The sequence below is a fragment of the Thunnus thynnus genome, chromosome 8 (genome assembly GCF_963924715.1).
Source record: "Thunnus thynnus chromosome 8, fThuThy2.1, whole genome shotgun sequence".
Lineage (NCBI taxonomy): Eukaryota > Metazoa > Chordata > Actinopteri > Scombriformes > Scombridae > Thunnus > Thunnus thynnus.
The window spans coordinates 23,792,009-23,803,840 of record NC_089524.1 but is presented as its reverse complement, the minus strand read 5'-3'; the positions used below and the strand labels follow the sequence as shown (position 1 = coordinate 23,803,840).

Below are 11,832 nucleotides of genomic sequence, written 5' to 3'. Positions count from 1 at the left end.
TAAATGTGTATTTATTTTTCAGTTTGTTTTTTATATTCTTATTTGGGCGTAGAGGCAGTGTAGGTGGTAGATATGCAGTGATCACACCATCAGTATGTATATACTGTGCATGGTAATTAAGCTTATAGGTGAGTATAGTGGTACTTTTTATACTTGCATGTCTTTGAATAGGCTGCCTATTCCTGTGTGAATATGCATGGACACACACATAAGGATGGAAAAAGCACTCTTCCTCTCTCCCACAAAAACACTCGGTGCAATGATTACCTGCCTTGCCACTCAGGGGCCATTTGCTGTTTCCACAAAGCTGATTATCTCACCCCTACAGCAGGCTGCGTTTGCGGCTTTGCAATTTTCTCCCAAATGCCCACACTGCTATTTGTAGAAATGTTACCTAGCTGGCACAAGCTGAAATATGTTTGTGTTTGTGTGGATGTTTGCGTCTGGGTGAGTGTTTGCGGCGGTGCCTGGCTGTGTGTGTGTGTGTGGTGTGTGTTTGGCGGGTGGGTGGGTGCTTGTGTGGAATGGAAGGCTGTAAGAATGGAGGGATGGATGACACAAACAGGGCAGAGTGGTGGGAGGCTGGTGTCAGGGCCTTACTCCCACTACCAGGCTGGATGCAGTATCTGACAGCTGACTGAGAGTCTGCAAGCCCCCTCTTTACACAGTCCCACCAAAAGGTCAGAACTTCAATCAGCACCGCTCTCTGGATGCCTCCTTTCCTCTCTTACCGCTGCAGAGCCTCAATTCGCCCCCTTGATGCACACTTAGCCGTGCTTGACCATATCTCGCAGGTGGAAATGTAGTTTTCACACACAAGAAAGCAGCCCCAAAATGCTGCCGTCACAGTGTCTGTGTATCTGCGCCATGTGACATCCACAGTATATTAAAGTTTCAAGGCAGATGATTATGCATGCTGGATGATATGTGTAATTTTGGTGCACTTTGGTGTGTGGAAAATTGCCATCCCCAAAGTCATAGCTGGCTCATCGCTCAAAGCGTTTAAATTTTCCGGACCTTTAATTTCCTCTCAGGTCTCTAATTTGCCGTCACACATCAGGCGCTCTCAATATCCTGTAGCCTACCACCTGTCATTGGAAAATGTTTTCACTGCAGATGATCAAAAATTGCAATTTGAATATTATTTCACTTGACAAGACCGGGCAGGTGTACAGCACAGAAAAGGTAAGGCAAACTAAAAATCTTTTGGCCTAAGCCTTGCAAGAATTATTTGTTTTTCTTGTTTTGCTGAATAAAACCACGTTACTCCCTGTAAATGAGTCATCTAACGTGTGATCTCATGTCTTTTGTTTAAAGGTATCTCGATGTGTTTTTGCCCAGTCATAACACCTTTTTCAAAATCAGATTACTCACTCATAACGTGTCATCTGTCACTCCTCCATTTCATGCATACCTCTCTTATTATTCACCTATTACACAGTGTTATTTTTTTTTTTCATAATTGTACCTGATAAATTAACAGGTCTCCTATGCTGTCAGCTGCATGAATTATCATTAACATGAGGAGTGAAATGTCAATGGGGATGCATGTGAAGTGTGTCCCGTGATTTCAAAAAGCTAATAAGAGCATTGATATAAAAGAGATGAAGAGGATTTCTGTTGGAGTATCCAGTAAGAGACTCTCATCTGGTGTTTCAAGTCTGATGAGGTTAAAGTCACTCCATATCCCGTTCCATACAGCCGATGACTCAGCCTTCATCAAGACGCTCTGAAGGCAGGACGTTCATATGGGGAAACATCACGTTGTCTGTGTCATGTCTGAGCCTCTGCCAGTACATAAAGAAGATCTTGTGCCTCAGTTCTTTCCATTGGCTTCATGATTCATTTTGTTGCCCACTACTTGACTGTGAGCTCTTCACATTACAGTACCAGATGCCTGGGCACATCCCCTGTTGAATGCACAGGCCCACATATTTACATTGCTTAATTTCTACTTCATTTTATATCATTTTTGTTCTTCTCTACTTTCTGGCTTTTTAAAATTAATTACACATTTAGCATATCAAAGAGTCCTGGGTGACATCTTCAGATTTCTGGTTTTGTCTAGTGTTGAAACTAAATCAACTAAATCGAAATTAATTGATTCAGAATCAGTCAGAAAAGTAGTCAACAGTTTTCATAATCAATTAATTGTTTCGGTGATTTATCAAGAGTCTTCCGCTATGCTAGCAGCCCTGTGTGCTTTAATAGGCAACACATTGCTTTGAGTTAAACGCTCACATCAGCATGCTAAAATGCTTACAGTGACAATGCTAACATGCTGATGTACAAGAGGTAAAGTTTTGCCATGTTAACCATTTCCATTTAGCATGAATGATAGCATGCTAACATTTGCTATTAGCACTAAACACAAAGTTCAACTGAGGCTGATGGGAATGTCATTAATTGTGCAGGTTTGGTCATAAACAACTGAAAATGTTTTACATGATAATAGTGTTAGATGAAAACTATGAATATCTGTACAAAATCATGTCCAACACGAGATATGTCCATCTGGACTGACCGACGAACAGACCAACATTGCTATTCCCAGAGCCATGCTGCTAGCGTGGCTAAAATAAATTCTGTAAATATCTTTGAAATTGTAGACTTTTGGTGGGTAACAATATAAAGACCTGGGTTCTGAGGAATTGTGATTCCTGTCATTTTTCTCTATTTCTCACTTTTTATAGACTAAGGAAAATAATATTTCCACAAGAAAATGTGTGATTGCTGCCAGCTGCTGTTCCTCCAGTGGCACAAAACTTCCAAACCCTAAAAAGTATTCCAATAATTCTGTTGCACATACACTCACAAAATCCTGTGTTGATAGAGTTTTGCTGACATAGTCATTTAAAGCTGTATTTGTACACTTCAACTTTGAGGAGGCTTTTAAGCTAAAATTGCCGTCAGTGACACTGAAGACGTGGTCGTGGCTTCTTTTACATCGAAGCTCAAATCTAACAGCAGAATACGCTACTCTATCATTTTAGAAGTGACATCATTCTAAATACGATGATTCACATGGGCTGGTTGGTTTTTATTCCTGGTATGGTCGACTCATATACAGTCCAATGGGCTTTCACAAAGCTGGGAGCTGCTCTGTGTTAGGAGTACCACTCAAAAGATGACACCATGGATTATCATCGGCTGTATCACGTTATTCTCTCCGGGGCGTAGACAGTGCAATCTTTTAATTACAGTACATGGCCATCAATGGGAGATAGACAGTGACTTATCGCAGGGCTCATCAGCTCTGAAACACCACCGAGTGGCTCCAGTAAAGGCTCTCACTGGATACTCATCATCCTTTATCAATGTACAGCACTTCACCTCTTCTATATCAATATACAGCACTTCAACACTCAGGTCAGCCAGTTCGTTTATGAGACATTTACTTCATCAGGCTGTGTGGCTGAGGTAGTTAGTCTGGAGATTAAAGTCATGCTTGGTTTCATGATGGAAACCACAAAGAGAGAAAGATTTTGACTGAGAATTATTCATTGCCACTAAAAATGCATACGCCAGTTACAAAAAGACTACATCTGGACATGCTTCAAACCAAAGAGACTGGTTCTTCAATTAAAGTATCTTCTTTTACAGAGAAAAAAAAAAAAAAAAAAAGGAACGTGCTGCACTCTCTTTCAGCTACATGACTGCACAGTCTGAGAGAACAGAGCGTGCACATGGAAAGCACATGGTCATTTTCTGCTTTTCCTTTCGATGAGAGTGGCGTCGAAGCACACAGGAGAAAAGAGAATGGAATATAACTCGGTTTCAACATCCTCCTATCATAAATCTGGATTAAAGAAGTGGTGGTTTTGACACAAGCATTTCATCTCGCCTGTCTGAAGTGTTACTCACTCACATGTGTCCAGGCCCTCGGGCTGACTGATGAGTGAGTATGAGTGTGCATTGTTCATATATATGTGTGTGTGTGTGTGCAGCTGGAATGAGAAGGTTTTGATGAAAGAGACAGACAGATTGGAAAGGAGAACAGAGAGCAGGATGTGTGAGGTGTTGAGATCTACTTTTTTATTAAAGCATACTGACCTCAATGACAGTCTGCAAGTCTACACAGCACATGCTTAATCAGTGGGGGGGGGGGGGGGGGGGGGGGAAACGTTTCAACACATCTGACAGTTCAAAAACATGTTTATTTTTCTTCACTGGTTGTAGAGGTATATTTTCTTTTTGTACTATTATTTTTTCCTGTTTGGAAGTAAGAAGTCAGACATTAGCACATAATGAGGCTTCATTAAAAACAAATAAGTAGAAGCTTTACCACGGACATTAGCAGTCAGGACTGCTTGTGTGTGTGTGTAAACACTGGTACTTCCAGAGTATACTCACACTTGTTTAAGGCCCTCGAGAGTTTTGACATTCAAAATAAACCGGTTGCGGTTTCTGTTCTGAAAGCCTCAAGTCGGCACGTGAATGAGGTCAGCGCCTCCTAGAGCGAGTCTGAGCTGAAACCTGTGGTTATGAAACAAGAGAAAGACCCAGTTTTCCACAGGATGGGCAGTGAAGGACTTTTCCTGGCCTTGTCACAGCAGCCTGAGGTCATCACTCATAACAAACAAGCACAGCCAACATGTTAAAAATCAAGGCAGTGACTGAGGGCTCCACTTAGCTCAAAGCCACAAGTGGGCCTGCAACAGTAAAAGTGAGTAAGCTCTCACCAGATACAGGAGCTGATACACAGCACAATACTAGAGAGAGGATCTTTTCAGGGAAATCTATGAAACAATAACATCCAGTTTGGTTAGATGACAAATATAATGACAGTTCCTTCCCTGAAACTGTGGTTTGATGAGAAGCTGAATAAAAATTTGATTATCTGAAATGCTCCATTACAATCTATGGCTGATATCTGCTGCCACCAAGTGGCAGAAACACTGGTTGCCTTTTTCCACACATTTCAAGTCTGATTAACTAGAAAAGCATTTCCTGGAGAAAATGTGTGACTGTAAACTGTCATTGTCTTTATTTTTGTGCAACAAAGGTTTGTATTGTATACAGCGACTGAATTATCAAATCTATGGGGGTCAATCAGACTCCAGTGGCTTCATGTATTATATGATTTATATAAAATTGTCATCATTTACAGGAGCAAAAAAACAACGCAAACGCCACCAGCAGGTAATTCCAAATAAATTTATTTTGTTATTTCATCCACTGTACAAAGCAAGTATGGAATCCTCTGGACACTGACGTGACTGAGCTGGAAACACAGAGATGGACCGTTTATTTCCATCAAAGCAACAGAAAAGATTGCCTAGAAGTGGAAAAAAACAAAGTGACTCAGTTTGACACGCACAAATGACACTGAATGTGAGTGACCACTGATTTCCTGTCAACATTTCCACTTTCAATAATAGCATGTACCCTGCGTTATTATTCTGATTTAACTAATAAACTGGATGGTTTCTCTCAACAACAGATCATGGTACAGTAGGCGATCTGTCATACCACAGGTCTATTCCAGAGCCTTGACGATAGCCTCGTTGGCCTCTATGCTGATCTGAACTTCTGCCCTTGCTGCCTCGTCGGATGTACCAGCCAAGTCAGCCTGGGCCTTCTCCAGGTTGGCCTTGGCAGCCTTAAGACAGACAGAAAAACAGAATGGGGAAACAATGACAAACAGCAAAGGAAAGAAAATGAAAAATCCCTCAATACAGATCTTATTTTATTACAAAACAAGCATTTTAAACATTTTAGTTGTGGCTGTCTCCTCCTGGACACATTTACTACTCCAGTGTTAAAGCTAAAGCCATGAGCCAACATAATTTTACTTAAAATGCAACATCAAATTACATATCTTACAAAAAAAAAAGCCTCTAAACAGGTTGATCATCCTGTTATTCTGAAAAATCATAGGACCACCCACTCACTGTCCAAAGGTACCTGAATAAAAATCACAGGAAAGGCAGCGGTAACAAAGCTCTAATCATCTTGAAAACCTTTTGAGGCTAACTGGGATGTAGAAGTCAGAATAGCGAGGCTGAGCAAGAATGAGTAAGAAGTGGGGAGAAAGACGAGCAGAGAAAATCCCCACTGCCTCTTTGCTCTGAAAGCTCCATTTGTCACAGTAGCGATTAGAAACGAGAAATGCCAAACATAGCTGGAAGTTAAAGGTCTCCCAGTAGGGATTTGACACATCTGCTATAACTCAACAGTGACTGACCTTTCCCTCCTTATTAACAGCATGGGCCCATGTGCATTGTTAGTGCAGAGTGGAAGACGACAAGGAAAAAATAACTCATTTACTGCTATGAAGTCAACTTGACAGTGACACTGGCGCTGCCCAAGGTCAAAGACAGACACCGCGGAGAGCGCATAATAACACAGCCTAGCATTAACAAGACTGACATTTAAACAAGGACTCAGCCTTCAAGTCCAACTGCAACACTGATCAGATGGATAATCATCAACTGGGAGGTGCTCATCAGCGCAGCAGATCAAAATGAAAGGGGACAAGAAAAAAAAAAAATCTAGCGTGGGTTCAAAGAATTGTCTCTGCTGTCAACGACCGCGTCCCTGCTGGGAAACAAACCAGGGTGAACAATCGGTAATTATGCATGCCTCTACAAATTGGATATGGAAACCCATCACACAAATCTCATTAAAACATAAAAGATCCATAAAGAATTGACTAAGCCGCACTAGATTGACATTTTGAAGACATGTACATGTTGACAGTGAAAGTACAAGACGACGACAGCAGCGGTTTCACATGTACCAAATGCGAGGCGAAGCTGATGTCTCTCTTCAAAAACAAAAACAAAACGATCTGATCGTGTGTTATGTGTGAGAAAAAGTGACGCTCTGTCTGAATTTCAACCAGATTATGACTGCTCCTCTAAATGATCCTCTCTGTATATTTTTTTTTTCTCCAAAATGTGCAATTTGAAGAGAAGATACTAAACTTGCTTTCATGCATCTTTTTTTCTTGCTCACCTGCACAGTGTTCAAAGCTAACTGCAGAACAAAAGAGCTGTTTGGGATTTGCTCACTTAAGGACACTTCAGGTACAAAGATAATTGCTGCAGTGTCTCGAGAAGCAGAGTTTTAAGACTGTGAGACCAATTTACAGTCTTTTTTTAGATTTTTAGAAGAACAAAGCTGGCAAAAACAACCAGCTTCTGATTGAACATAATTATTTAAGTGCTATATTCAAATCATCTGTTGAGAGGATGGAAAATCCAACTGTTTATAGTAAAACCAATTTTTAAAAAGGACATATTGTACTGATATCCATGTTCAAAGATCGAACATGCAGTGCTGAAAAAACTGTTAGAACTTGATTATACAATAAGCTTTCAACTAACACAGAAATTAATAAATTTAGTCTCTCAATACATTAAACAAAAAGAGACTTGTGTAACTTGTGTTGTGACATTATGAATCTCAGTCCTCAAGTTCAAAGGCTGTGTTCATGCTCATTAAATACCACAAATATTGATCAGCAGCATTTATACCTCATTAAAAATATGTGATAAGACCATCAAAAACCATTAGGCAGTTTATAATGGGGAGATCAATGGCACCATTAGCTGGCCAGTCATTAAAGCAAATACAGGCCCGGTGGATATATAATAACAGGATCACCTGTACAGTACAATAAAAAAATAGTACAATCAATTAACTGTATTAAATACTACCTTTGTTACTACAATTTAGAGGTCGACCGATTAATCAGTTTAGGATGTTTTACAAACTACTGGAATCGGCGGATCTTGGCTCTGATACTGACCGATGGCTACGCAGCCTCCACCGGTCACGTGGGATGTAAATCACCGTTTTGCATGGAGGCCCCATACGCAAAGTCAATGTAATCATGGTTTTCCCTGCTATTATAAGATAGTATAACAGCATGTAAGTGTTTTTTCACAACACCTAAGCCGAATAAAAGGAAAAAAACTATGCTGAGGGTTCTCTACCACAGTCATTCTAGCTTCGCTGTCTTTCTCTCTTCTGCTCCCTGTGTTTCACTGAAGGTGGGGCTGAGTCCCTCACACACACACACACACACACACACACACACACACATAGAGCAAACAGCAGAGCAGAGAGTCCGGTGGACACAGTGAACCAGGTGAAGTTGATGATAACCACGCTCGCTACTGTAAGTGCAATAAAACCTTTGCGAGTATTTTATCAAACCACCTTTTCGACAAGCATAAATATTTAGAAAGGTGATATTTCCACCTGCTTTGTCCGCTGTCTCCAGGCATGTTTTACACAACCACAGCACACTTGTTAAGCGAACAGCAATAATACCAATAGCGAATTGTTACGAACAAGCTAAAACGAAAACTGTGTGTTGTCTGTATGTAGTCTAACTGTTTATCTTAGTTTACCACAAATCTTAAAATGTGGCAAATTCTTGTAAACTTCTCTACTGGCTGAGACAAACCAGCTGCTCCTCTCTACCAGCGGTACCCGCAGCAGAGAATCACATCAGCAGCAGAGGACAGACTGATACTGACTGATGTCTGTTCTTCATTCTTTCTAAACTTCACTCAGTATTTTGATGTCAGGAATGTTATTTATTTTATTGACATTTAAGATTTGTTCCCAGTGAGATATTACTGAGTTTATATAGTGACTTTGCTGTCATGAACATTAATGTTGCTGCTTTAGAAACAGTGTTTAGCTGTATTTAAAATATAAATCAATTCTTATCCTGTTCTGAATTTATCATTTTTAAAAATGATAATCAAATGATTTAATGATAACTAAAAGTAATCTTTAGTAATGAAAAAGGACCAGTAAAAGAACTGATAAAGATCCGGGCCAACAAAAGTATGGATAGATAGAGAGATCCAGATTTATATATTTATTCAGCTTCCAAACCTTCATTATTATGATTTTAAAAATCACTACAGTTCTGATATCTGACAAGTGATAACATGAACTAAAATTAACTAGTCTCACGCGCTCCCTTGTTTAAAAATGCAAAAAGATCATTCTGAATTCTGACATTTCATTATTAGACTGCAGTTGAACTCATTCTTTTCCAAACTCTACAAATTTCTTCTTTTCATCAAGAAATTTTCTGTCAAGCTTTCATTACATGCCTTTTTGTTTTTTTACATGAAAAATGTAATTTAGCTTCAGTAAATTCCTATTGTGTGGATAAAAATAGGCCATACAGACAGCATATCATTCAGTAGTGCAGATAGGAGTGAAGTTTTCATTTCATTTCATTTCAACTCTCATTTTACTGAGTCAGTCACTGAAAATGGACGTCATTTTACATGTTTTTGAATAAAATGGGGGAAAAAAACAAGCAATGTAGGCATAAACTGTTAAGTATCTGATAGTTGACAAATGTCTACCATTTCAAGGTTTATACAGTCATACTGCACAACCCAAGTGAGGATTTGTATGTGAGTGGAGTGAAGTAGAGATTATACTCACTGCAATGTCCAGCTGGTCCAAGGGAACAGCCTCCTCAGCTAGCAGTTGCACTGAAGAATCAGCGTTGACTGTTACTGACCCGCTGCTCACTGCGTGCACACACACACACGCACACACACACACACACAGTGTAACTATACATGCCAACATACAGTCATCTCATAAATGTTTTAAAACCGATGCCATGTGTGTTATAGACAACAGGCTAGGTACTTTTCCACATTGTTTCTTATCATCAACTTTAACATCTGAAACCTGACGCTGGGATATTCAGTATACATTCTAAGTTAAATAGCTGTCTAACATTATATCTGCAAGGTCAAAAATGCTATCATTTTGTTAACATTAAACAACTACAGCTTCAATGAGTCTGATAAAAAAAGACTTAAATCCAGGTGAATCCAGATGCTGTTCATAAGCAAAATCAATGACAAATACCGTATATAACATATGAACAGAACATCTCGGGATCAACTTTTAGTTTTTCACAAAGATCTGTGTATGTTAAAATGTGGAGGTTAGCCTAAAAGCGGGGGAGTTGTATTTGATGTACCATGTACCATATACACCAGCTTCTCTAGACTACAAGTGACCCTACTGACATCTTTAATGACTAAATTGACCCTTTACATTCACACACATGTTCAACTGTGACATTATTACTCAATGGGGATCTGATATTTTTGTTTACTGTTCAATCATCCTCAACAAAGCATTATTAGCTATTATTTGCCTTCACAAAGACACCAGTGGTATCAGAGCATACTCTTGAGAATTCAGGGAAAAGACGTCATGGCCGGTTAGGGAAGGCCTGTCCACTCATTTGCTGAGCAAAATCTTACCAAAGTATTTGGCGGAGGAACCGTCATCACTGAAGACTGTGACCACACCGGGCCTGAGCACCTGCAGGGTGGGTACGTGGGCAGGGAGGATACCGAATGCACCGGTAAGTGTGGGCACATCAACCTGTTTCACACTGGCCTCTTTGAAGAACACCTGCAGATATGAGACAGGAGATGAAAGATACATTCCCTGACTTATGGACAGCCCTGCGACTGTTCAACATTAAAGAATGGTGACTGACCACATGTAGAGCTGGAAATAATAAAATAATTAATTAGTTAATTGATAAACAGAAAATTGACACTGGCAACTAGTCGTTTTTCATGCAAAATGCTAATTATTCACTGGTCCCAGCTCCTCAAATATGAATATTTTTAAGCTTGTTGTTGTCAAATGTGATAGCAAGCTGAATGTGTTTCTCTGAAATTTTAAATAATGAATGATTAATCACGTAAATAGTCAACATGATCAATTAAGGACTAAAACAACTGTTAGCTGCAGTCAGATCAAAGATGCAGCTGTCAAACTGTAGAATCTAGAGGACTGCAGATCTTTTCATCTATAGCCATGATAACAAGATCATCACCTCTCCATTCACTTTTTTCCATGCACAATAACATCACGTCATTAACCATACGTTTTAGTTTGAGGATCAAATACACACCAGTCCAGCATGTAAAAACATGATGTGAACAAGATACGGAGCATTGTGTGAAACTAGACTCTTTACACTAGAGGAGCAGTGAACTGGATTTAGTAAAAGACGTTTGCGGGACGAGACTTATCCATAGATGAACCTCAAGGTTAGAGGTGTGTATCTAAAACTGTCATGCAGAGCACCGGTAAGACAATGTGTCTCATTTCAGGCTAACGTCACATATACTAGTGAACATTTTGATGCACATGAATGAGTTTACTGGCCTATAAATGAGAAATTATTCTGTGGTGACTGTTTAGCGAAGCATACTTTTCAGACACTGCAGGTCAAAGACAGTGAATGACAGCTAGCTTGGCTAAAGTTAGCGGCGCTGCAAGCTCAGAATGCAGTAACTTAACCGTAAGAATATGCGTAGTAATGATAGCAAACTCATGCACTAGTAAAAGAAAACAAACAGACAAACAAAACAAAACTGCTGAATGACCGCGGGGGTAGGGCTTTCCACAAATGTGACAGTACATTTCAACACGACAGTAAGTTAGCCCTTTAGCTCACGCTAGCTGGGCCCGAGAAGCCTCGCCAATAGTTACTGTCAGGCTACCTGTGTAGGGGAGGCGAAAGTGAAGGACATCTGCGGGGCACCGGAGACGGCTTCGGCGTAGGAGCGAGCCTGCCTCAGCACAGGGAGGGAACGACGGAGAAATCTTGCTGCCATCATGTCTGAAAATCTGATTTTATTACACGCACAAGTGAATGACTGAGATCCCCAAGCCCTTGCGTGAAGGCAGTCGGTGTGCGGCTTGGTAGGACAAGGACGTTGGTAACCTACCCATAAGGCTTTACTGTGGCGCAAAGGATGCTGGGTCGTGTAGTTTAAAAAAAACATTTTTTTTTAAAGGCGCAGT

At 40.1% G+C, this 11,832-nt stretch overlaps 1 protein-coding gene across 1 annotated transcript; it reads right to left on the bottom strand.

The window, feature by feature from the left end:
* Positions 1-5,143: 5,143 nt before the first annotated feature.
* On the bottom strand, positions 5,144-11,759 carry atp5f1d (ATP synthase F1 subunit delta). Its single transcript, XM_067597313.1, has 5 exons — positions 11,529-11,759; positions 10,269-10,422; positions 9,427-9,515; positions 5,473-5,602; positions 5,144-5,278 (listed from the first exon to the last, which is right to left on the bottom strand). Exons 1-4 carry the CDS (start codon positions 11,643-11,645, stop codon positions 5,480-5,482), a joined length of 483 nt encoding a protein of 160 aa, XP_067453414.1. The 5' UTR covers positions 11,646-11,759; the 3' UTR covers positions 5,144-5,278; positions 5,473-5,479.
* Between the last annotated feature and the right edge of the window lie 73 nt (positions 11,760-11,832).